This window comes from Ovis canadensis, chromosome 13, assembly GCF_042477335.2.
Source record: "Ovis canadensis isolate MfBH-ARS-UI-01 breed Bighorn chromosome 13, ARS-UI_OviCan_v2, whole genome shotgun sequence".
Taxonomy (NCBI): Eukaryota; Metazoa; Chordata; class Mammalia; order Artiodactyla; family Bovidae; genus Ovis; species Ovis canadensis.
Genome location: NC_091257.1, coordinates 25,878,064 through 25,905,055, shown reverse-complemented (window position 1 = coordinate 25,905,055; position 26,992 = coordinate 25,878,064). Strand labels below are relative to the sequence as shown.

The 26,992-nt window shown below is 44.6% G+C and overlaps 1 protein-coding gene across 3 annotated transcripts in view; it reads right to left on the bottom strand.

Moving 5' to 3' along the window:
- The window catches only part of NINL (ninein like), a 98,768-nt gene that overhangs the window by 46,529 nt on the left and 25,247 nt on the right, over positions 1-26,992 (bottom strand). For all 3 annotated transcript variants that reach the window (XM_069547139.1, XM_069547141.1, XM_069547142.1), the window contains exons 2-3: positions 13,535-13,947; positions 5,522-5,618 (exon numbers count right to left, since the gene is read on the bottom strand). In XM_069547139.1, coding sequence (XP_069403240.1) covers positions 5,522-5,618; positions 13,535-13,717 — 280 coding nt within the window. In that variant the 5' untranslated portion in view covers positions 13,718-13,947. The remainder of the gene's footprint in view (positions 1-5,521; positions 5,619-13,534; positions 13,948-26,992) is intronic.

The following is a 26,992-nucleotide window of genomic DNA, read 5'->3' as shown; positions in this document are numbered from 1 at the left end:
GCCTCTTTCCGCCAGCCCATGCATCGCTCACCCTGAGTTATATTCTTTTGTAATAAACAGCTGATCCAGTAATGGGTTTCCCTGCATTCCATGACCTGCTCTAGCAAATTAACTAAACCTAAGGAGGCCTGAAAAGGAAGATCATGGCATCCAGTCCTATCACTCCATGGGAAATAGATGGAGAAACAGTGGAAATAGTGTCAGACTTTATTTTGGGGGGGCTCCAAAATCACTGCAGATGGTGACTGCAGCGATGAAATTAAAAGACGCTTACTCCTTGGAAGAAAACTTATGACCAACCTAGATACCATATTCAAGAGCAGAGACATTATTCTGCTGACGAAGGTCCATTTGGTCAAGGCTGTGGTTTTTCCTGTGGTCATGTATGGCTGTGAGAGTTAGACTGTGAAGAAGGCTGAGCACCAAAGAATTGATGCTTTTGAACTGTGGTGTTGGAGAACTCTTGAGAGTCCCTTGGACTGCAAGGAGATCCAACCAGTCCATTCTGAAGGAGATCAACCCTGGGATTTCTTTGGAGGGAATGATGCTAAAGCTGAAACTCCAGTACTTTGGCCACCTCATGCAAAGAGTTGACTCATTGGAAAAGACTTTGATGCTGCGAGGGATTGGGGGCAGGAGGAGAAGGGGACAAACGAGGACGAGATGGCTGGATGGCATCACAGACTCGATGGACGCGAGTCTGAGTGAACTCCGGGAGATGGTGATGGACAGGGAGGCCTGGTGTGCTGCAATTCATGGGGTCGCAAAGAGTCGGACACGACTGAGCGACTGAACTGAACTGAACTGAAGGAGGCCTGATGTTCAAGCTGGTTTTAGAAAAGGCAGAAGAACCAGAGATCAAATTGCCAACATCCGCTGGATCATGGAAAAAGCAACAGAGTTCCAGAAAAACATCTATTTCTGCTTTATTGACTATGCCAAAACCTTTGACTGTGTGGATCACAATAAACTGTGGAAAATTCTGAAAGAGATGGGAATACCAGAACAACTAACCTGCTTCTTGAGAAATCTGTATGCAGGTCAGGAAGCAACAGTTAGAACTGGACGTGGAACAACAGACTGGCTCCAAATAGGGAAAGGAGTACGTCAAGGCTGTATATTGTCACCCTGCTTATTTAACTTCTATGCAGAGTACATCATGAGAAACGCTGGACTGGAAGAAACACAAGCTGGAATCAAGATTGCCGAGAGAAATATCAAGAACCTCAGATATGCAGATGACACCACCCTTATGGCAAAAAGTCAAGAGGAGCTAAAAAGCCTCTTGATGAAAGTGAAAGTGGAGCATGAAAAAGTTGGCTTAAAGCTCAACACTCAGAAAACGAAGATCATGGCATCCGGTTCCATCACTTCATGGGAAATAGATGGGGACACAGTGGAAACAGTGTCAGACTTTATTTTGGGGGCTCAAAAATCACTGCAGATGGTGACTGCAGCCATGAAATTAAAAGATGCTTACTACTTGGAAGAAAAGTTATGACCAACCTAGATAGCATATTCAAAAGCAGAGACATTACTTTGCCGACTAAGGTCCATCTAGTCAAGGCTATGGTTTTTCCAGTGGTCATGTATGGCTGTGAGAGTTGGACTGTGAAGAAGGTAGAGCGCTGAAGAATTGATGCTTTTAAACTATGGTGTTGAAGACTCTTGAGAGTCCCTTGGACTGCAAGGAGATCCAACCAGTCCATTCTGAAGGAGATCAACCCTGGGATTTCTTTGGAAGGAATGATGCTAAAGCTGAAACTCCAGTACTTTGGCCACCTCATGAGAAGAGCAGACTCATTGGAAAAGACTCTGATGCTGGGAGGGATTGGGGGCAGGAGGAGAAGGGGACGACAGAGGGAGGATGAGATGGCTGGATGGCATCACGGACTCGATGTACGTGAGTCTGAGTGAACTCCAGGAGATGGTGATGGACAGGGAGGCCTGGCGTGCTGCGATTCATGGGGTCGCAAAGAGTCGGACATGATTAAGCGACTGAACTAACTAACTGAACTAACTAAGGAGGCCAGAATGTGGTTCACTGGAGAAGGGAATGGCAAACCACTTCCGTATTCTTGCCTTGAGAACCCCATGAACAGTATAAAAAGGCAAAATGATAGGATGCTGTAAGAGGAACTCCCCAGGTCAGTAGGTGCCCAATATGCTACTGGAGGTCAGTGGAAAAATAACTCCAGAAAGAATGAAGGGATGGAGCCAAAGCAAAAACAATACCCAGTTGTGGATGTGACTGGCGATAGGAGCAAGGTCCGATGCTGTAAAGAGCAATGCTGCATAGGAACCTGGAATGTCAGGTCCATGAATCAAGGCAAATTGGAAGTGGTCAAACAAGAGATGGCAAGAGCAAGCGTCGACATTCTAGGAATCAGTGAAATAAAATGGACTGGAATGGGTGAATTTACCTCAGATGACCATTGTATCTACTACTGTGGGCAGGAATCCCTCAGAAGAAATGGAGTAGCCATCATGGTCAACAAAAAGAGTCTGAAATGCAATACTTGGATGCAATATCAAAAACGACAGAATGATCTCTGTTCGTTTCCAAGGCAAACCACTCAATATCACGGTAATCCAAGTCTATGCTCGAACCAGTAACGCTGAAGAAACTGAAGTTGAACGGTTCTATGAGGACCTACAAGACCTTTTAGAACTAACACCCAAAAAAGATATCCTTTTCATTATAGGGGACTGGAATGTAAAAGTAGGAAGTCAAGAAACACCTGGAGTAACAGGCAAATTTAGCCTTGGAATACGGAATGAAGCAGGGCAAATTTTGCCAAGACAATGCACTGGTCCTAGCAAACACCCTCTTCCAAAAACACAAGAGAAGACTCTACACCTGGACATCACCAGATGGTCAACACCGAAATCAGATTGATTATATTCTTTGCAGCCAAAGATGGAGAAGCTCTATACAGTCACCAAAAACAAGACCAGGAGCTGACTGTGGCTCAGATCATGAACCCCTTATTACCAAATTCAGACTCAAATTGAAGAAAGTAGGGAAAACCGCTAGATCATTCAAGTATGACCTAAATCAAATCCCTTATGATTATACAGTGGAAGTGAGAAATAGATTTAAGGGCCTAGATCTGATAGATAGAGTGCCTGATGAACTATGGAATGAGGTTCGTGACATTGTACAGGAGACAGGGATCAAGACCATCCCCTGGAAAAGAAATGCAAAAAAGCAAAATGGCTGTCTGGGGAGGCCTTACAAATAGCTGTGAAAAGAAGAGAAGCAAAAAGCAAAGGAGAAAAGGACAGATATAAGCATCTGAATGCAGAGTTCCAGAGAATAGCAAGAAGAGATAAGAAAACCTTCTTCAGCAATCAATGCAAAGAAATAGAGGAAAAGAACAGAATGGGAAAGACCAGAGATCTCTTCAAGAAAATTAGAGATACCAAGGGAACATTTCATGCAAAGATGGGATTGATAAAGGACAGAAGTGGTATGGACCTAACAGAAGCAGAAGATATAAAGAAGAGGTGGCAAGAATACACAGAAGAACTGGACAAAAAAGATCTTCAAGAACAAGAATATCACAAAGGTGTGATCACGCATCTAGAGCCAGACATCCTGGAATGTGAGGTCAAGTGGGCCTTCGAAAGCATCACTACGAACAAAGCTAGTGGAAGTGATAGAATTCCAGTTGAGCTATTTCAAATCCTGAAAGATGATGCTGTGAAAGTGCTACACTCAATATGCCAGCAAATCTGAAAAACTCAGCAGTGGTCACAGGACTGGAAAAGGTCAGTTTTCATTCCAATCCCAAAGAAAGGCAATGCCAAAGAATGCTCAAACTACCACACAATTGCACTCATCCTACACGCTAGTAAAGTAATGCTCAAAATTCTCCAAGCCAGGCTTCAGCAATACGTGAACTGTGAACTCCCTGATGTTCAAGCTGGTTTTACAAAAGGCAGAGGAACCAGAGATCAAATTGCCAACATCTGCTGGATCATGGAAAAAGCAACAGAGTTCCAGAAAAACATCTATTTCTGCTTTCTTGACTATGCCAAGGCCTTTGACTCTGTGGATTACAATAAACTGTGGAGAATTCTGAGAGAGATGGGAATACCAGACCACCTGACCTACCTCTTGAGAAACCTGTATGCCAGTCAGGAGGCAACAGTTAGAACTGGACATGGAACAACAAACTGGTTCCAAATAGGAAAAGGCTTTATGTCAAGGCTGTATATTGTCACCCTGCTTATTTAACTTATATGCAGAGTACATCATGAGAAACACTGGACTGGAAGAAGCACAAGCTGGAAGCAAGATTGCTGGGAGAAATATCAATAACCTCAGATATGCAGATGACACCACCCTTATGGCAGAAAGTAAAGAGGAACTAAAAAGCCTCTTGATGAAAGTGAAAGTGAAGAGTGAAAAAGTTGGCTTAAAGTTCAACATTCAGAAAACAAAGATCATGGCATCTGGTCCCATCACTTCATGGGAAATAGATGGGGACTTTATTTTTGGGGGCTCCAAAATCACTGCAGATGGTGACTGCAACCATGAAATTAAAAGACACTTACTCCTTGGAAGAAAAGTTATGACCAACCTAGATAGCATATTGAAAAGCAGAGACATTACTTTGCCAACAAAGGTCCGTCTAGTAAAGGCTATGGTTTTTCCTGAGGTCATATATGGATGTGAGAGTTGGACTGTGAAGAAAACTGAGCGCCAAAGAATTGATGCTTTTGAACTGTGGTGTTGGAGAAGACTCTGGATCAGTCCATTCTGAAGATCAGCCCTGGGATTTCTTTGGAAGGAATGATGCTAAAGCTGAAACTCCAGTACCTTGGCCACCTTATGCAAAGAGTTGACTCATTGGAAAAGACTGTGATGCTTGGAGGGATTGGAGGCAGGAGGAGAAGGGGACGAAAGAGGATGAGATGTCTGGATGGTGTCACTGACTCAATGGACATGAGTCTGAGTGAACTCCGGGAGTTGGTGATTGACAGGGAGGCCTGGTGTGCTGCAATTCATGGGGTTGCAAAGAGTCGGACATGACTGAAAGACTGAACTGAACTGAACTCAACTGAAGGAGGCCATGGGCACCCCCAATCTTTAGCCAGTGGGTCAGAAGCACAAGGTGACAGGCTGGGCTTGAGATTGTTGTCTGAAGGCAGTGCGGTCTTAGCCTGTGGGATCTGCAGCTGTGTCCAGGGAGACAGTGTCAGAATGGAGTTGAACTGCAGGACACCCAGCTGGTGTTGCAAAATGGCCTGTTGCAGGAGAAACTACAGAGATCTAGTGACCAGAAGTGCCAGGGTATGCAGAGAATTTCATGCAGTGCAGAGGAAAACACAGGACTTTTCCCTTACAGAACCACTGAACAAAAAAGGAAGCCAAAGAAGAAAAAACCCAGGTGCCGGTCCCAGTCCATGCAGCTGGGGAACAGACCTGCTGCCTTGTTCAGGTACAACATCACACTCCAGAAGTCACAGAATCACAGAAAGAGACGTAAGGAAGACCAGAAAGGCCTCTTACCTGACTCCAAAGACCCACTGTCTTCATCTGAGGAGGCAAGACCAGCCTGTGATGACAACACAGCCACAAAACCGTCCTTAAATTCCTCGAAGTTAACCTGTGAATTTGAGAAAAGCGGTCAACACTGCTTTTCTACAGGCCACATATGTAACACACTGGGCTTTGAGGTTTTCTCAGATGGAAGATCTTATATTGCCTTCAGCACTGAGGACATTTGTTTTTTCAAATAGTTCAGTTCAGTTCAGTCGCTCGGCCGTGTCCAACTCTTTGCGACCCCAAGAATCGCAGCACGCCAGGCCTCCCTGTTCATCACCAACTCCCGGAGTTCACTCAAACTCATGTCCATCGAGTTGGTGACGCCATTCAGCCATCTCATCCTCTGTCGTCCCCTTCTCCTCCTGCCCCCAATCCCTCCAAGCGTCACAGTCTTTTCCAATGAGTCAACTCTTCACATGAGGTGGCCAAAGTACTGGAGTTTCAGCTTTAGCATGATTCCTTCCAAAGAATACCCAGGACCGATCTCCTTTAGAATGGATTGGTTGGATCTCCTTGCAAATATTTACTTAAGGTTTAAAAAAACTGAAGACATAGTAAGGCAATTAAGAGTGAATCGTATATAGCTTTTATTATGTTGAGGTATGTTCCTTCTATTCCTGCTTTCTGGAGAGTTTATCATAAATGGATGTTGAATTTTGTCAAAGGCTTTCTCTGCAGCTATTGAGATAATCATATGGCTTTTATTTTTTAATTTGTTAATCTGGTGAATTATACTGATTGATTTGTGGATATTGAAGAATCCTTGCATCCCTGGGATAAAGCCCACTTGGTCATGGTGTATGATCTTTTTAATGTGTTGTTGGACTCTGATTGCTAGAATTTTGTTAAGGATTTTTGCATCTATGTTCATCAGTGATATTGGCCTGTAGTTTTCTTTTTTTGTGGCATCTTTGTCAGGTTTTGGTATTAGGGTGATGGTGGCCTCATAGAATGAGTTTGGAAGTTTACCTTCCTCTGCAATTTTCTGGAAGAGTTTGAGTAGGATAGGTGTTAGCTCTTCTCGAAATTTTTGGTAGAATTCAGCCGTGAAGCCGTCTGGACCTGGGCTTCTGTTTGCTAGAAGATTTCTGATTACAGTTTCAATTTCCATGCTTGTGATGGATCTTTTAAGATTTTCCATCTCTTCCTGGTTCAGTTTTGGAAAGTTGTACTTTTCTAAGAATTTGTCCATTTCTTCCACGTTGTGCATTTTACTGGCATATAATTGCTGATAGTAGTCTCTTATGATCCTTTGTATTTCTGTGTTGTCTGTTGTGATCTCTCCATTTTCATTTCTAATTTTATTGATTTGATTTTTCTCCCTTTGTTTCTTGATGAGTCTGGCTAATGGTTTGTCAATTTTATTTATCCTTTCAAAGAACCAGCTTTTGGCTTTGTTGATTTTTGCTATGGTCTCTTTTGTTTCTTTTGCATTTATTTCTGCCCTAATTTTTAAGATTTCTTTCCTTCTACTAACCCTGGGGTTCATAATTTCTTCCTTTTCAAGTTGCTTTAGGTGTAGAGTTAGGTTATTTATTTGACTTTTTTCTTGTTTCTTGAGGTAAGCCTGTATTGCTATGAACTTTCCCCTTAGCACTGCTTTTACAGTGTCCCACAGGTTTTGGGTTGTTGTGTTTTCATTTTCATTCATTTCTATGCATATTTTGATTTCTTTTTTGATTTCTTCTGTGATTTGTTGGTTATTCAGCAGCGTGTTGTTTAGCCTCCATATGTTGCAATTTTTAATAGTTCTTCTCCTGTAATTAAGATCTAATCTTACTGCATTGTGGTCAGAAAAGATGATTGGAATGATTTTGACTTTTTTGAATTTACCAAGGCTAGATTTAAGGCCCAGGATGTGATCTATCCTGGAGAAGGTTCCGTGTGCACTTCAGAAAAAGGTGAAATTGATTGTTTTGGGGTGAAATGTCCTATAGATATCAATTAGGTCTAACTGGTCTATTGTATCATTTAAAGTTTGTGTTTCTTTGTTAATTTTCTGTTTAGTTGATCTATCCATGGGTGTGAATGGGGTATAAAAGTCTCCCACTAGAACACTTTCTAACACCATACACAAAAATAAACTCAAAATGGATTAAAGATCTAAACATAAGACCAGAAACTATAAAACTCCTAAAGGAGAACAGAGGCAAAACACTCCAACATAAATCACAGCAGGATCCTCTATGACCCACCTCCCAGAATATTGGAAATAAAAGCAAAAATAAACAAATGGGACCTAATTAAAATTAAAAGCTTCTGCACAACAAAGGAAACTATAAGCAAGGTGAAAAGACAGTCTTCAGAATGGGAGAAAATAATAGCAAATGAAGCAACTGACAAACAACTAATCTCAAAAATATACAAGCAACTCCTGCGGCTCAATTCCAGAAAAATAAACAACCCAATCAAAAAATGGGCCAAAGAGCTAAACAGGCATTTCTCCAAAGAAGACATAGAGATGGCTAACAAACACATGAAAAGATGCTCAACATCACTCATTATCAGAGAAATGCAAATCAAAACCATGATGAGATACCATTTCACACCAGTAAGAATGACTCCCGTCAAAAAGTCTACAAGCAATAAATGCTGGAGAGGGTGTGGAGAAAAGGGAACCCTCTGACACTGTTGGTGGGAATGCAAACTAGTACAGCCACTATGGAGAACAGGGTGGAGATTCCTTAAAAAACTGGAAATAGAACTGCCTTATGACCCAGCAATCCCACTGCTGGGCATACACACCGAGGAAACCAGTATTGAAAGAGACACGTGTACCCCAATGTTCATCACAGCACTGTTTATAATAGCCAGGACATGGAAGCAACCTAGATGTCCATCAGCAGATGAATGGATAAGAAAGCTGTGGTACATATACACAATGAAGTATTACTCAGCCATTAAAAAGAATACATTTGAATCAGTTCTGATGAGGTGGATGAAACTGGAGCCTATTACACAGAGTGAAGTAAGCCAGAAAGAAAAACACTTATATAGTATACTAATGCATATATATGGAATTTAGAAAGATGGTCACGATAACCCTGTATGCGAGACAGCAAAAGAGACACAGATGTATAGAACAGTCTTTTGGACTCTGTGGGAGAGGGAGAGGGTGGGATGATTTGGGAGAATGGCATTCAAACATGTATAACATCATATAAGAAACGAATCGCCAGTCCAGGTTCGATGCAGGATACAGGTGCATTGGGATGACCCAGAGGGATGGTACGGGGAGGGAGGAGGGAGGGGGTTCAGGATGGGGAACATGTGTATACCTGTGGCGGATTTATGCTGATGTCTGGCAAAACCAATACAAATTTTAAAGTAATTAGCCTCCAATTAAAATTAATAAATTTCAATTAAAAAAAAAAAGAGTGAATCATAAGCCCTTCACCAAAAAACACTATTAACAACTCCATAAAAGGAAATTAGATAACATAGTTAGAAAAAAGGTACAGAAAAGAGGTGTCTCATGACCACAAACATTAACACATAAAGAAATATGCATGTCTTCACTACCCACCAAGAAAGAGAACATGCCAGCACCTAGGCTAGTCCTCCACCAAGGTTCCTTTCCAGATTAAATCCCCCGCCCCTACACTGGGGGGGAAAAAAAATCTCTGAACAGTCACACATATGTCCTAAGAGTTTCTCTGGAGTATACACACCTAAGAATGGGATTGCTGGGTCACAGAATATACATTCATATCCTCTCAGTAAATTGAATCTTTTGTCACTATACAATGCTGACCCTCTTCAGTTCAGTAATGCTTTTTACCCTAGAGACTAGCTTTCTTATGGAGCTTAAAAGTTTCATATTAACCAGTTTTACCCTCTTCAGGGACAACACAAAGCCTGTCTGATATTTTTGTGCCTTTGTTATTGTTTATTTTAACTCCTTACAAGATATTTTTGTTTTATATAGTCAATGTTCATTTAGAATTATTCAAATATTTTCCAATTTGTTTTTCATTTCTTCCTTCATTTCCGACCATCTGCCTGGGATAGTTTTCCATCTATTTGAAATAGATCTTTGAGACTTACGTGTTTTCTTAAGTATGCTGGTGCTAAGCTCTTTTAGTGTGATTGTCTGAAATGTTTTCATTTCACTTTGATTCTTTTTTCAGCAAAAAACATAATTTATTAGAGAATATTGGAAATGATCCACATGTGCCTAAAGAAAATGGGTAAATAAACTGTGATTCAGTCAGACAATGAAAGACGACAACAGGGGAAATAAAAAACACTGACAGAGACGACATATTGACCCTGACCTACACTATCTGAATATAGACTGCAGACACAACACTGAGTGAAAGGACCAGAGTATGCACTGGGCATGCGCTGTATATATCCATCCCCCTGTGTGAAGGTCAGAAACAGGTGAACAAATCGATGCTGTTCTCATCAAGACAGTGGTAACTGTTGGGGCCAGAGGGACCACAGGGGCACCTGAGGAGGGATGCAGGATGCTGGGGGCCCAGATATGCTTGGAATGGATGTTCGCTGAGCTGCACACTTCCCAACTCTTTTCTCTACCTTTGCTTCACCTGAAGTCACACAGAAAGAAATCAACGCAAGAGATACTTGTAGGTCAAAATGTCACCGGTATGTGCTAGAAAAGCAGGCCTGGGGCTATAGGTCCAAGCATGCTTCCCACCCCTGGCACAGAACTTGAATGAGCACAATTCTATTGCTGCTTCTGAGCACTAAACGCAGCTGTTGGCTGTGGAACGTCTCTGCCTGGGTTACACACGTATCAGACTTGAAGGTGGACTACTTATATGTGTGTTTATTTTCTGGCTCCCCAACTACCATGTGGTCTCATGGCTGACACATTGTAAATATTCAACAAATATCTATTGGATGTATTGGTCTCTATATCCTTTCAAAACTGAGCAGAATTCACCTTCTCAAGGAGACATTCTTTCACCTTTCTTCTTTTTTTTAAAAAAAGTTCTATTGATTCATTTTTGGCTGGGCTGGGTCTTCGCTGCATACAGGCTTTCTTCATTCGGCGAGTGGGGACTACTCTTCCTTGTGGTGTATGGACTTACCATTCTAGTAGCCCTCACTGGAAGGTGGGCGTGAATTTGCTAAACTGCTACTCTGACAACTGCTACTAAGCCTCTTCTCTCTTTTTTAGGATGATGCATCAATTTCATCAGGTGGATATATTAATTTATTGTTTTCAGTCACAAGTCATGTCCAACTTTTTGCGACCCCATGGACTGCAACACACCAGGCTTCCCTTGTCCCTCACCATCTCCCAGAGTTTGCCCAAGTTCATGTCATTTTGGTGATGCCATCCAACCATCTCATTCTCTGTTGTCCCCTTCTCCTCCCTACCCTTAATCTTTCCCGGCATCAGAGTCTTTTCCAATGAGCTGGCTCTTCCCATCAGTGGCCAGAGTAGTGGAGCTTCAGCTTCAGCATCAGTCCTTCCAATGAATATTCCAGGTTGATTTCCTTTAGGATTGACTGGTTTGATCTCCTTTTGATTCAAAAATCTCCAGCACCACAATTCAAAAGCATCAATTCTTTGCCACTCAGCCTTCTTTATGATTCAACTCTCACATCCATACATGACTGCTGGAAAAACCACTGCTTTGACTATATGGACCTTAATGAATCTCATATTGAAAAGGCTGTATCCAGACTTTTGCCATGTGGATCAATACTAGCAAGAGTATTCTTGCATAGCTTTCATCTCACAGAGATACTATATTGCTTTCATTTTACACTCCTACTTCAAGACGTTGCCTAGCACATAAGTGCTCAAAAATACTTGTTGAGGGACTTCCCTGGTAGTCCAGTGGCTGAGACTCCAAGCTCCCAATGTAGGGGACCCAGCTCCACTGCTGGTCAGGGAACCAGATCTCACATGCCGCAGCTAAGAGTTCAAATGCCGCAACTAAAGAGCCCACATGTCGCAGGGAAGACTGGTGCAGCTAGATAAATAAATAAGTATTCAAAAAAACAAAACCTTGTTGACTGCATGGGAGTGGAATGAAATGGCCATTTTGTCTGATCCAATCTCAGATTTCTTTTGCGTCTTTGATAATACTTATCAGCTTTCTTCTGAGCCATCAAACAGGAGGGGATTTGGGAATTCTCTGGTGGTTCAGTGGTTAGGACTCTGCACTCTCACAGCCAAGAGCCCAGGTTCAACCCCTCGTTGGGGAACTAAGATCCTACAAGCTGTGTAGCATTACCAACAACAACAACAAAAAAACCAGGAGGGAACCTGATGGCTGTGTGTGCTGCTGTTTTATCTGATACCATTTGACTGTGTTTCTGTGTCCTCTCCCATCACAGCTCACAAAAGGAGGAAGGGCCAGGATAAAAAACACCAAGGAAACCAGATAATCTGTTTACGCTGTTTTAACCAGTGTTGATTTTCACAAATGTGCCTTTTGCTCACCTAGCCCTCGAATACAATTCCTGGTGACATCAAGAGGGGCTAGACATGAGCGATCAAAATCACACCCGATTTGTTTTTTTCCAGCCACACCATGAATGACGTGTGGCGTCTCAGTTCACCAGCCAGGGATGGAACAAGCTCCCCCTGCTGTGGAAGCACGGAGTCTTAACCGCAGGACCACGAGGGAGTTCCCACACCTGAGGCTTAAGTCCATAAAGAAACAGCAGTAGAGGGGAAAGTGACCGAGCAGGGTGAAGTGGGTGTGGGAGGCAGAGTCCTCGCTGCAGGAGCAGCTCTGCTGACAGCACCGGCCACACGGGCTCTAGGGAAGTAACAGGAGTCAGATTCGCCTAGAAACTCCCCCGGGGCCAGCAGGGAGGCGTTTTAGGTTGTTCTTCGTTTGTTTCTGCCCAAGAACCAACTCAGGCATCTTTCCAGGCTAGATTTTTTTTTCTCATTCAAAATGAGACCAGTTTTGTTGAGTTCTGTGGGGGGAAAATACTCTTCCTTCAAAGGTAAGATGACCAACACTATTACAGGCACTGCTTTTTTTTTTTTTTTTGCAGTCTGTGGAATCTTAATTTCCAAACCAGGGATTGAACACGGGCCCCTGGCAGTGAAAGCCCAGATTCCTAATTACTGGACCACCTGGGAATTCCCAGGCACTGTTTTTAAAATGAACGTGTACCTCCCTGATGGTCTAATGGTTAAGAATCCGCCTGCCAACGGAATGGACGTGGGGTTCGATCCCTGGTCTGGGTAGATCACTCATGCTGTGGAGCAACTAAGCCCAAGCACCACAACTACTGAGCCTGAACTCTTGAGCCAGGGCTCTGCAACAGGAGAAGCCACTGCAATGAGGAACGAAGAACAGCCCCCACTCGCTGCAACTGGAGAAAGCCTATCGGCAACAACTACCGAGGGCAGCCAAAAGAAAAAAGTTCATTAATTACAAGCATAAAATGAATAGGTTACATCTGGACACATTTAAGAAACAGGAACACTAAGACGCTTCTCAGTGTTCCCGTCAGGACTAGAGAAAAGAACTCCGTGCACACTTTCTTCCTATCTGGGACAGGCATATTCAGAGGGCACCTCTGAAGGCAGGGAGCCTTCGTTCCTGCAATAGCAACACGCGATGTTTTGTCCAGCTGCTGGACGAATTTCACGCTGGGCAACTTTATGAGACAATCTGCCTTCGAGGTGCTTCAAAGCTGCCTCTGAATGACCCAGCACGTGAGCTGCACACAGATCACTGTGTTTTGTGAACCATCCATAACAACCTTCCACTCCCCAGACAAATCAGCCGTTAAATATCTTTCTGGAAAAACGGAACAAAAATCTCTGGAAGTTACTATGCTTAAAAAAGGGCAATCTTAAGAAACCTCTTTCTACAATACAAGAATTCCATAAAAGGAAAAATAGCATCCCATTTCCTCCTAACTTTCCTTTGATGAATATCTCTAGTCAACTGGTGTTTCTCGGATGCCCACAGCTGTCACCACAGGCTCTCCATGCTTTTCTCTGCGAGAGTGAAGTCCAGTACCCACCCTGGCGAACTGGTTGTTTCCGAAAAGTGTGTGCAGAAGGACAGGCAGCTGTTTTTCCAGATGGAGCTTCAGGCAGAGCTGGGTCAGCTCCTCCTGGTCCAGGAAGCCTGTCCCCGTGGTGTCACAGCTGCTGTAGACGTCCCTGAGTTGCGAAACGTAGTGGTTCTCTTCCTCCTTGTCCATCCCATCGCAGGCCGCGTGCAGGACAGGAAGACGCCGTGCCGTCGGACTGGCCCTCGCCTCCCTCCACTGTCCCGGGGCACCGGGCAGTGTGGCCCAGGCAGGGTAGGTGCTGGGGTGTGGGCACCAGGGTCTGCTCAGGGTGCGCGAGGCTGGAGGAGGTCAGTGAAGCTAGAGACGTGTTCGCAGGGAATCCGTCCTCTACTAGCTTGAAAAATCAGAAGTACTTTGTTCTGTTAAAAAAAAAAAAAAAAAGTACCTAATATAGAATAATCAGAAAAACAGGTAAGTATAAAGAGAACAAAAGTCATCCAAAATTTCATCACCTAAAAAAATATCATTATTACTACTTTGGCAAATATTCACTCTATGTTTTTCTCTATGCACTTACACACAGGACCTGCTGGGCACCTGGCACTGCTGCCCTAGGATTCCGGTCGGGCAGAACTCAGGTGTGGGGCTGGAGGTCAGAGGGCACTGAAGGCCCTCTCTAGAGCAGTGACGAGCCAGCTCCATCCTGAGGGGGCTCACTGGATCGTAGCCCCCTCCCAATTCCACTCAAGGGCTGTTTCAGGGGCAAGAGGACCCCCACCCTTGGCCCACTGTCACCCCAGTCATGCCAGCTTTGCACATCACAGTTGAGTCCTGGCCATTCAGAAATACTTCTTTTCCTCTCCTTTCTCTCATCCCTAGGAAACTGAGACCCTGACCCAACAGAGCAGGTGCTTTGTCTTCGGCCATCCAGGCATATGCCATCAGTGTGATTCAAACCAGCATTCTACAGGTCAGGCACAAAAGACCTTTCAGGCGCCCTTTGCTAGGACACTTCCTAACCTCCATCCAAGGTAAGGGCCAGACTGGCTGGCGTCCCGGCCCTGCTCCCCGGCCGCCAGGGAGGGGACCCGTGAAGGGGGACACCCCCTCATCCCTCCATGCCGTGCTGCACCCCTCGAGGGATCAAGTGTGGGCAACCGACTGTCCTCGCCGTAGGCCGGGAGGGTCAGCTGGGTCCCTGGCGATTGCCTCCCCACTTCCTCGCTTTGTGGGTTGCCGCTGCCCCGGCTCCTTATGCTGGCTTAAGGCTTCCCAGGCGACGCTAGTGGTAAAGAACCTGCCTGCCAACGCAGGAGATATAATTATGAGATGTGTGCTGGATCCCTGGGTTGGGAAGATCCCCTGAAGAAGGAACTGGCTGCCCACTCCAGCATTCTTGCCTGGAGAATCCTCATGGACAGAGGAGCCTACATACAGTCCAAGGGGTCACAAAGAGTCAGACACAACTGAAGTGACTTAAGCACAGCACAGTACTGCTTTTAAAACGCTGGGGAAAATATTGGCAGAAAGGAGTCACTGCTTCTGGTCACAGGAGCCCTCCTTCCGCCCCAGGATGGGAGTCTATTTTCAGCCAAGATTCAACATGGCAAACCTCAGCGCTGAGATGGGCCAGGAAGGTTTGAAAAACTGAAAGGGTGCCTCCACCCGGGATATATGCTGGGGCTCAGGTCTGTACCACAACCACGCTGATGCCCCTGGCCTCCCCAGGACTCGAGAGTCCTAGAAAAGGGCTGGACAAGTCACTGGACATTCTAAACACCTCGGAACTATGACATCTTTTCTACTGTGCTCATCACACCACGAATGACAGCAGAATCACCATCCTGCACGCGGGTCCCCAGGTTCCCAGCTGCTCAAATCCTATTTCCAGAAATGTTTCCCCTCATCCCTCCCAATGGGGAAAAGGGATCAACCCAAGCACAAAACAAGAAGAAGGGCCTGACCCTGTCCCTCCCAGCAGGGAGCCAGGGGTATATTATCCGACTCTGTTCAGACTCCCCAGCCTGTGTATGGGGGCAAAGAACGCTGTCCCCTAGAATCCCCACGCAGGACCCTGGAAGGGAGACAGAGGGGACCCTCAGGCGGGGTCCAGTGTCCTGCACTGCCCACCCTTGGCACCCAGGCCTACTCACCCGTGAAGTGCAGGCCTCACAGCCAACTGGTCCTTATAAATAATAGAATGTCCAAGGCCCTCTTCAGTTTCTCTCTTCACCCAAGCTAAATTATTTAATCCTTTCTGGATTCTACAAATACATAAAAGTGCATGCATGGAAACCACAGAAAGCCCAGCCACATTCAACATTCCAGATAAAGAGGAGCCCTTGGCTTATCCCGGTTTGATTCTTTTGAAGTTGGAATCTGTAGATTCTCAGTAATATGAGTGCTATAAAACTTTATTTAAAATTGAAGCATAAACTCTGCTACCAGGTGAGGCAAAAACCTTGTTTTCATCCTGGGGAGAAAAACCTGCCCTCAAACAAACTGAACACCAGTTAAGAAACAGTGGTTGACCAGCACTCTGCTGGACCACGCAGCCCTCTGGAGGCCATGAGGGAAGGTGCAGGTTTGCATTTAACTGTAGCACAGCAATGAAGAAATTTAATCCGTGGCCCTGGAAACCTGCTGGGTATCAAGACAGGGAGAAGGACTATGGCCTCTCACAAGCAGCTGGGTGTGCTGTGTGGAACCAGAGCATTGCAACCCAGAACAACTCCAAACAAGGTCCTCCAAACAACCCTGTAAAAGCGTGCTGACCCAGAACAAGCAGCACCAAGGTCACATTCTAGATGGCATGTTCTGTATCTGGAGAGTATGTTACAACTTTGATTAAATATTGAAGCCCAGCCTTGAGTTCCAGAAGAGTAGGTCTGGGCACCATGTCAAATAGCCTTGGGATTGGTAATCAAACTTCACACTTCAGCAGTTCTGAGCTTTAAGGATTAATCTCTGCATTAGCTGTTTTCATGGCTTTTTTTCTTAGTTTTTATTCACTTACTTTGCCAAGGTCAGCCCTATCTCAGCGATAAAGCTTGAGAGGCCATCACTTTTATCACAGGGATTTTCCAATCCCAACAACATAAAAATAAACTGATGCATCCTTTAATTGGCAATTAGTATAGTCTTTGTTCTTCCTACAAAGTAGGTATTTAGACTGGGCAAAAACTTTGCACTTCCTAAAGTTGTTTTTTTTTTTTTTTTTAAATTTATTTGGCTGCACCAGGTATTAGTTGTGGCATGTGGGAATTTTTAGTTGCAGCATTTGGGATCTGGTTCCCTGACCAGGGATTGAACTCAGGCAGCCTGGAATTGGGAGCAGAGAGTCTCAGCCACTGGACCACCAGGGAAGTCTCCCTAAAGATTTTTATAATCACATGTACTTATATTCATGCTGGGATTATAGCCACAGACCCAGTGGTTATAAAACATCTACATATTTAGCTGGTTATATACATGAGGTTATCCGCATAAGGTTCTACATATAAAAATGAGCTTCTCTATGTGTATCACTATATGTATGCAAATACAGAAAACCTTACTCTCAGTATCAATATCAGGTTCTACCTTAAATTCAACTAGAAAATTCTACCATAAAGAAAGCAATAGTTTCTCTTCTTTACCAAAAGTAGCCAGTAACAGTGTGGAAAAAAATGACAGAACTGGAATACTACAATTTTGAATCCCTAGTGTCATAGCTGATAGGGTACAGACCATCAGCGTATGAGTGAAAACAGCTGTGGGAGGGACTTCCCTGGTGGTCCAGGGGTTAAGCCTCCTAATGCAGGGGGCACATGCCACATTGCAAGGCCAAAAAAATTTTTAAATGAGAAACACTGGGGAACGGTGACGTCATGCAAAGTGGCAGGGGAGGGAACTCCACCAGAGCAAAATTGAGCCATAAAGAGGGACTGGAAGGAACTATCTGACACTCTAGAACCAGATCAGACACAGCAAGGTGGTGAAAACAGGCTGCTGATCTTTGTAAGAGGGCGGTGAGCAGGAGCCAGTCACTACCCTCGACACCGTGGGGACCGGAGCCGTGAGGACAGCGGCCCAAAGTCCTTTGGCTGGAGCCAGAGCGGGCAATCTGGACCATGTCACCCAAGCCCTGGGACTGTGTGTTTCGTTGGTGACTGAGGACCTGGAGCAGACTCTGGCCTTGGGGTCAGCCTCCTTGGGCTGCAGGAGCTTCCCGCAGAGCACCTCCGTTATTGCTGTTCAGTCACTCAGTCATGCCTGACTCTTTGTGACCCCATGGACTGTAGTCTCCAGGCTCTTCTGCCCATGGGATTTTACTGGCAAGAATACTAGAGTGGGTTGCCATTTCCCTCTCCAGGGGATCTTCCTGACCCAGGGAGCCTGTGTCTCCTGCGTTGGCAGGCGGGTTCTTTATCACTGAGTCACAAGGGAAGCCCTCAGAGCATCCAGGAGACGGCTAAGACGAACAGGAAGACTTTGCGGGGCAGGCCTTTGTCAGGTCACTGACTGGCTGCAGACATCGCAGAATGGAAACGTCAGTCACCATCCACAACAAAGAACACACTTTGCAAAAACAGCTTAGAAAAGTCACAAAGACAACTGTAGTCCTCAACTAATAAAAATCATTCATGTCTGAGGTGTGGGAGAATCAGAATGTCCAGATTTCAACAAAAACTTAGAGAGCATACAAAGACACGCACATACTGGAGTCTTTTTTACAGTAGAATTTCTTTTTTATTTAAGGCAGTGTGGTCCATTTAATTTAATTTATTTTTGTCTGCACTTCACAGCTTGTGAGATCTTAGGTCCCTGACCAGGGCTAGAACCTGATCCCACTGCAATGGAAGCACAGAGTCCTAACTGCCAGACTGTCAGGGAATTCCCTCTACCAGAATTTCTAAATATAACTCTCTGCACTTCTACCCAAATATTAAACAGCAGTTGCATGGAATAAGCAGTGATAAATTTTCCTTCTGAAGGAACCACAGCGAGTGCAATGGAAGGGCATTTGCTAAAACAGACTTCTGATTCTAAAGACCCCCAAAATAACTTTTACACAGTTTAATCATTGCTGCCCAATCTCTCTCAACATGATGACCTTTTTCAAGGTTTAAAAAAAAATTATTTAATGGGAGGATTTACAATATTGTGGTGGTTTTTGCCCTACATAGACATGAATCAGCCACGGGTGCATATGTGTCCTCCCATCCTGAACCCCAATCCCACCTCCTTCCCCACCCCGTCCCTGTAGGTTGTCCCAGAGCACTGGCTCTGAGTGTCCTGCTTCATGCAGCAAACTTGATCTGGTCATCTATTTTACATATGGTAATACACGTTTCAATGCTATTCTCTCAAGTCATCCCACCCTCACCTTTTCCCATACAGTTCAAGAGTCTGTTATTTAATCTGTGTCTCTTTTGCTGCCTTGCATATAGGATCGTCATTACCGTCTTTCTAAATTCCATTTATGTGCATTAGTATACTGTATTGCTGTTTCTCTGACTTACTTCACTCTGTATAATGGGCTCCAGTTTCATCTACCTCATTAGAACTGACTCTAATTTGCTCCTTTTTATAGCTAAGTAATATTCCATTGTGTCTATGTATTACAACTTCCTTGTCCATTCATCTGCTGATGGACATGTAGGTTGCTTCCACGTCCGAGCTATTGTAAACAGTGCTGCGATGAACACTGGGGCACGTGTGTCTCTTTCAGTTCTGGTTTCCTCAGTGTGTATCCCCAGCAGTGGGATTGTCAGGTCATATGGCAGTCCAATACAATGAATTTTTAAAGAAATCTGTCATCTAGCTGCATTTGTTATAGCAGATGGACATTAAACCAATGTAGTACGTAACAGCTCATGATCTCAGTGAGTATAAACCTGAATTTTCAACCCCGAGCAGGTCTGGCAGTCACGGTCCACCCTTGCTGTCCTCCTTACGTAGACTCTTATTGGCTATTTTATGAATGGTTTCTGTAACCTTGTTATTCAATCCAGATTTTCCAAGGATAACCTACTTTGCCTGTGACCCTCAATCTGAGAATAATGTTACAGAATATCAGAGTCAGAAAAGGGTGGTTCCAAAGGGTGCCATTCAATCACCCCATTTCACACATGAGGACCTGATATTGTACACTTAAGCACAGAGGTAGATTTCCTCAGTCGGCTGAAGAACATGGATGGAGCGGACAAGCGCGAAGGCAGGCTGGGAAGGGAACCTCTCCTGCCACTCCAAGTGTGCGGTGCTTCCTTAGCCTCAAGGTGAGACCCTCTATCAGGGAAATCCCTGCCGATGCTTGTAACTGTATACACTGTATACAGCTCAGTGACCAAGAAGCAGCCCCATGGACTCCCCACTGTCTTCTTCTCCTGTCTTAGACTTTGCTGGTTTTCCAGATGTACCAATGAGGTCAAGCCAGGCAGCTGGAGCTGCTCATGCTGACCATTCACAGCTCCCTCCTCTGTCTCAATGGCATCAAGTTAGTAGGTTAAAATCTGCTCTGGGAGGACTATTTACACCACAGTCATTGGAAAATGCTTCAAAGTAGGACTCTGGGGGACAGTGGGAAAGCTTTGCTAGTATACCACAACACTGGCTAAAATGTAAAGACTGATCAATATCAAGTTTTGATAGAGACATGGAGCAACTGGAATGCTCACAACTTGTTAGTAGGGGTATAACTGGCACAACAGCTCTAAAAACCTGCTCAGTTTTATCTTCCAAAGCTAAACACATATCACCCTACAACATGGCAATTCAACACCGAGGTTCCAACTCAAAGAGAAACCATAGATTTGGGCACCAAAAGACACGCTTTCTTAAGCAACATTATTCATTGTACCCTAAACTAGAAGCAATCCAGATATCCATCAATAGTGAAAACATAATTGGAGACGTCCCTGGTGGTCCAGTGGTTAGGACTCTGCGCTTCCACTGCAGGGGCTGTGGGTTCAATCCCTGGTTGAGGAACTAGGGTCCTGCAAGCCATGTGGCCAAAAACAGACAAACAAAAGTAAAAATAAGTAATTTGAGGCATATTCTGGGAAACTGTAAAGCACGGAAAGGAATGAGCTACAAGCAGAAATTGCAAGATTCTACTTGCATTAAGTTCAAAAGAAGAACAAATTAACCTGCAGTGTTAGAAGTTAAGCTAGCGAGACTTCCTTGGAAGTCCAGTGGTTAAGAATCCGCCTGACAATGCAGGGGACATGGGTTCGGTTCCTCATCTAGGAAGATTCCACATGTCACGGGGCAACTAAGCCCCTGCATCACAACTACTGAGCCCACGTGCTCTAGAGCCCATAATCCGCAACAAGAAAAGGCACCACAGCGGGAAGCCTGAGCACTGAAACTAGAGGGCACAGACCCCACTCACAACTAGAGAAAGCCCACCAGGAGCAACGAAAACTCGGCGCTGACCAAAAAAAAGGAAGAAAGGAAACGCTATCCAAAAACGCTAAACAAAAAAAATACCCATCTCATTCTTTTCAGCAAATTCCAGAAGAATCAGAAATTTTAACCAAAAAAAAAAAAAAAATAGTAATCTATGAAACACCTAGAATGAAATACAGCTTCTTTATCATCCTTAAAAGAGTGGGAAGTGTGGGGAGTTTGCTTAAAAGTCAAAATTTCTATGAACAAAAGAATAAAGTCAGAAGATGGGGTCGTGAAGAGTCGGACATGACTGAGCGACTTCTTTCACTTTTCACTTTCATGCATTGGAGAAGGAAATGGTAACCCACTCCACTGTTCTTGCCTGGAGAATCCCAGGGACAGGGGAGCCTGGTGGGCTGCCATCTATGTGGTCGCACAGAGTCGGACACGACTGAAGTGACTTAGTAGCAGCAGCAGCAAATGCCAACAACAACAACAACAACAACAAGGTACTATACATTGGGTGACTTAAAACAATAGAAATGGATTTTCTCACAGTCCTGGAGGCTAGAAGTCCAGGATCAAGGTGCTGGCAGAGCTGGTTTCTTCTGGGATGTCTGGCCTTCCTGCTGTGTGCTCGTGTGGGTGTCCCTCTGTGTATGTGTCTGGATCCTAATCTCCTTTTCTTACAAGGACACGGTCACACCGGACCAGGGCCACCTGCTGGGCTACACCTGGAGGCCAACAAGCCCTGTAGCTCAGCTGTGGGACCAAAGAAAGACCGCAGGTACAATGACGGAGACATCCACAGTTTATCAGACAGAGGACCTTTCTAGTCCGAAGCACAAGGTCCTCAGGAGTTCTGCTGCCACTCCTGGGATGACCCAGATAGTAGGCCTGGTCATGAAGCAGCTGTGAGGCCTCAGTTCAAGTGCTTCAGCTCTTGGAGCCTGGGCTTCCTGAGACATCAAACAAGGAGGTCAAACCTCACGGCCCAAGGCACCTTCATCCTCTGACATCCTGGTTCTCTCAGGTCCATCATAACATCTTTGGGCTCCATTCATCGCTGAGCAGGAGTCCAGGGAATGAGGTCTCAGGGACACAGGCCTCAGGGGCCACGCTTCTTACACCCAGAACCCTGGAGCCAGTCTCACCACAGACACTGTCTCCTGTCTCCCTCTGGCCTTTGCACAGAGTCTGGGTCAACATCTGCTCAGTCTCCCTTTCTCTCTCCCTCTCTTTTTCTGGACCGGAGGTAAGGCAACATGAATTGTTCTTGTTCCACACAAACGTTGGCAGAAGTGCATCATGCACCATTAGCAGCAAACCAATCACATAACCAGAGGCACTGGAGCCCAGTGCACGGTGGCCAAACAGACCTGTCTCAAACACCAACAGGGAAACGCCCTGACACTTCAGAGCTCCAGAGGCGCCTGTTCAACCACATTTGTGTCATTCTTTCCAACCAACTTCACATCGTCCTCAACGTGCTGAAACGTTTTTAAAAATGTGCCTACATGGAAAATGCTGAAAGCCAGGTCAGTCTTAGGACACAAATGACAGTATTTCTAAGACTCTAGCCCAGCTCACTGTACACATGGCCATCCACAAACACGTAGCCAAAGATGAAAATGATGTGGATCACAAACGGACTCAAAGCTGATACAACAGTGAAAAAGAACATATATTAATAAACAATCCAACATAATGTAACAGAGGGCACTGGTCTCTCTTCTCCAAACACTGTGGATCATATCACATTTACTCAAAAGAAAAGACGAAAAGAAAGAAAGGAAAGGGACTGCCCAACAGACACAGAAGTGAATGCACAAACCTACTGCCCTTAAGCCTTTTCTTTTCTCCCTCTCCCACTTAAGTAAAAAACCTACCAGAAGAATATGTAATATGTAAAATGTAATGTGTGATCCTCTGGGTTTGTAAGGCCAACTGCTCCTTCACCCTACTAATCAAACCCTGAAGTGGATTCCAGAGATTTTATTCCAGCTGCGTTGGCACAACTCAAGAGAGACACCATCTGCCCACGATCTTCTGTGGGAATCAAGAGGCCTCCACGCCCGGCCACGGCCTTTGGGTTGGAGCCTACTCAGCCAGGCCTGGAGACGCCCCCTCAGAAGACTGGAAGAGGCCTCCCTGGAAAGATCTACACCCAGGAGAGATGAACAGGGGACAAGCAGGTCCTGGGAAAAGGAAGGAGACACAGAGGAATTCAACCGGAGAACTGGTTGATGCCCCTCACAGCTTCGACGGCAGGTTCGGGAAGGGCCCCTTGGTGCACTGTTAGCCTGGGGACCCAGCAAATGAGCAACTTCACCTCTGACAAGAGCCCCCTGAAACAGGGCAGCCCCACACTGACTCATCTCCCCACTCTGCATGGGAGGATGCGGCCTCGGGGACCTGCCGTGCCTTCCTGCTGTCGGATGCTATCTCCCATCCTTGATTTATGTTAGAATCTCTCTTTTTTTAATTATTATTATTTTTTAATTATGCATTTGGCTGTGCTGGGTCTTAGTTGAGGCACGTGGGATCTTCAGTCTTCATTGCGGCACTCAGGGTCTTTAGTTGCGGCATGTGGGATCTAGTTCCCTGACCAGGGGTCAAACCTGGGCCCCCTGCATTGGAAGCTCAGAGTCTTACCCACTAGACCACCTGGGAAGTCCCTACACTAGAAACTGGCCTCAGAAGTACTTTGGGAAAAGAAGTGCAGGATCTAAGGCACAGGCTGGAGGAATGGCATTTTAAAGGGAGCCGTGCACTGACGGGCCACAGGGGTCCTGACTTCTCTGAGCATCTGTGTCCCTAACCGGTGGCCCGTGGGCAACAGCAGGGAAGGTATTTTCTCACTGCCTTTGCGATGAGAGACACTTTATGTGTAACTGATCAATAGCTGGGCTGGGTTTCCGATGCCGCGCGCAGGCTTTCTCTTTATGGCAACCAGGGGCTACTCTTCACTGCAGGGCGGGGCTGCTCCTGTTGCAGAGCCCAGGCTCCAGGTGCACGGGTTTCAGCAGTTACAGCTCGCGGGCTTAGTTGCCCCTCGGCATGTGGGATCCTCCCGGACCAGGAATCAAACTCGTGTCCCCTGCAATGGCAGGCAGATTCTCATCCGCTGCACCACCAGGGACGTCCATTTAGAGACAACTTTGAAAAAAAGAATCACCCCATGGCAAAGATACTTCCCTCTGATTCAGTGGCAGTGCAAACTGGCCTGAAGTAAATCCAGCTGGGTTCGCACGAAAACATGGGTCATGAAGAAAGCCAGGATAAGACCTCAATCTTTTAAAGAAAAAACACAGGCTGTGCACCCCAGATTGTGTGCGCCCGGGTGGAGAAGGGCTGGATGTTTTATGCCGGAACCTAATGTTCTTTTCATTGGTACCTATTCTACTCTAAACATACCCACTAAGTTAACGTTAGTTACTACAGCTTTTATTTCTATAATTAATTCTTTCATAAGCTATTACAGGCTTGTAAATATTAATAGTTCAGCTTGCTGACAACATCCTAAGTCAAAACCACAGGTTGAGATGAATACAAATGTTGTCTGGTTCCCAAGAAGGCCAATTTGTTCCAGTTCACTCACACAGCAGGTGAAGTAGCTAAAACTTTGATAGAAAAAACAGTTCTGATAGCTTGCCAAGTTTGGGGCAACCAGAGCAACTGAAAATGAGTGAGGAATCCTGAAAAAAAAAGAGAAGGAAAGACAGAAAGCCCGAAATTCTGCAAATGCTCCCTAACTCACCAGACGACCCAACTATGCGTGTGTGGAGCAGCCTCTAAGCAGCTAAGCCAAGAATAAAAGAACTGGCGGACTTCCTTGGTGGTCCAGGAGTCAAGAGTCCTCCTTCTGACGCAGGGGACTTGGGTTCGATCCCTGGTCGGGGAATCGGATCCCACATGCCATGGGCAACTCAGCGTGCGTGCCACAGTGAAAGATCCTGCATGCCACAACTAAGACCAACACAGCCAAATAAATAGACACTTTTTAACAAACAGAATACAAGAACTGAAATGAGATTTGAGCTGCTGCCCAGAGGCAGAGTTTTCAGTATGAGGCCAATAGCACTGCCAACTAAAACACACACAAATGAACACTCTTCAGAGGAACGTAACAGAAACTTCCTTCTCCATGATACACCCTCACAATGTCCAGGACATAGTCCAAAATTACTCACAAAAATGAAGAACCAGGAAAGAGTGAGAGAAATCAAAACCAGAGATTAACCTCAAAATGAGTGAGCTGTTGGAATTAGTGGCCTTAAAGCCTTTGCCAGCTTAATTATACTCGAGGATGTGAAGGAAAAGATTCTCCTAATGAATGCACATATAGAAACCTCAGCAGAGGAACAGAAACAATAAAACAGCCAAATGGAAATGTGAGAACTAAAAAAACCCGTAATATCTGAATTTTTAAAATTCAAATAAAGGGCTTAATAGCAGAATGGATATGACAGAGGGAAAAAGTCAGAGAACTTGAAGACAGATGAATAGAAATCATCCAATCTTAAGAACAGAGAAAAGGAAATTATTTAAAGATTAGCCACAGGGATTAAAAAGATAATTTTCATAAGTCTAGCATACATCCTAGGAGGAGAAGAGAGGCAATTAGGCAGAAAAACGGACTGAAGAACAAACGGCAAAGATTATCCCAAATTTGGTGAAAAACAAAAATGTACAGATTCAAGAAACTCAGTAAACCCCATTTAGCGTAAAGTTAATAAAACTACACCCAGGCACATCAGAGCCAAACTGATGAAAAGCAACATAAGGAGAAAATCTTGAAAACATCCAGAGAAAAACAACACAGCACATATAAGGACACAATAATTCAAAACGATTGCTGACTTCTCAGAAATAATGGGCTCCAGAGGACTGTGCAACTTCATCTTTAACATGCTTAAAAACAACAACAGAAAGACAACTCTGTCCAACTATAATTCTGTACACCAAAAACATCCTTCAAGGGATCTTGTCTTCTTTGTGGCACGCGAACTCTTAGCCGTGACATGTGAGATGCAGTTCCCTGACCAGGGATGGAACCCAGGGCCCCTGCATTGGGAGCACAGAGCTTCAGACTCTGGACCACCAGGGAGGTCCCCAAACGCATTTTCAATTAAAAACACAAACTGAGAGAAATGCCAATAGCCCTGTGCTAAAAGAAATGCTTTAGCTGAAGAGGAATTATGCCAGGTGGAAACTTATATTTTTGGAAAGGAATAAACAGAATAAAAAACACACAAATGTCTGATTAAAATGAAAGAAAAAAGTTGTAAACTTGGAAAAAATACAACTAAAGTTAAAAAAAAATACCACTGTCTTGTCAAATTTGTAAGATATGTAGATGTAATACATATAACATCTAGACTATCAAGGTGGGTGAGATGGTGGTATACATTCGCAGGATTTCTATATTACATGTGAAGTGGCAGAATATTAATTCCAAATAAATTATGAAAAGTTAAGTCCACAAAAACACCTGCACACAAATGTTTAGAGCAGCTCAATTCATAATTGCCAAAACTTGTTAGTAACCAAAATATCCTCCAATAAGTGAATAGAGGGACTTCTCTGGCAGTACAGTGGTTCAGATTCCACGATCCTGATGCAAGGGACATGGGTTCAATCCCTGGCTGGGGAACCAAGATCCAGTATGCCACACCGCATGGCCAAAAAAAAGATAAATTGGAGTACATCCATATAACGGAGTATTATCCACCACTTTTTAAAAATGAGCTAGCAAACGTGAAAAGACTTGGAAGAAATTTAAATGCACATTACTAAGTGAAATAAGATGATCTAAAAGGCCACATAGTATATAATTCCAAATATATGATATTCTGGAAAAAGTAACACTGTTGAGACAGTAAAAAAAGATCAGTGGTTGCTGGGGGTGGGGACAGGGCATGGATGAACAGACAGAGCACAGGGGATTTAAGGAAATGAAACTTCTCTGCATGATACTGTAAAGGTGCAAACATGTTATTATACATTTCCAAAACCCATAAGGTGTAAAACAGGGAGTGAGCCCTAGTATAAACTCTGGACTCTGGGTGATCATGGTATCAATGTAGA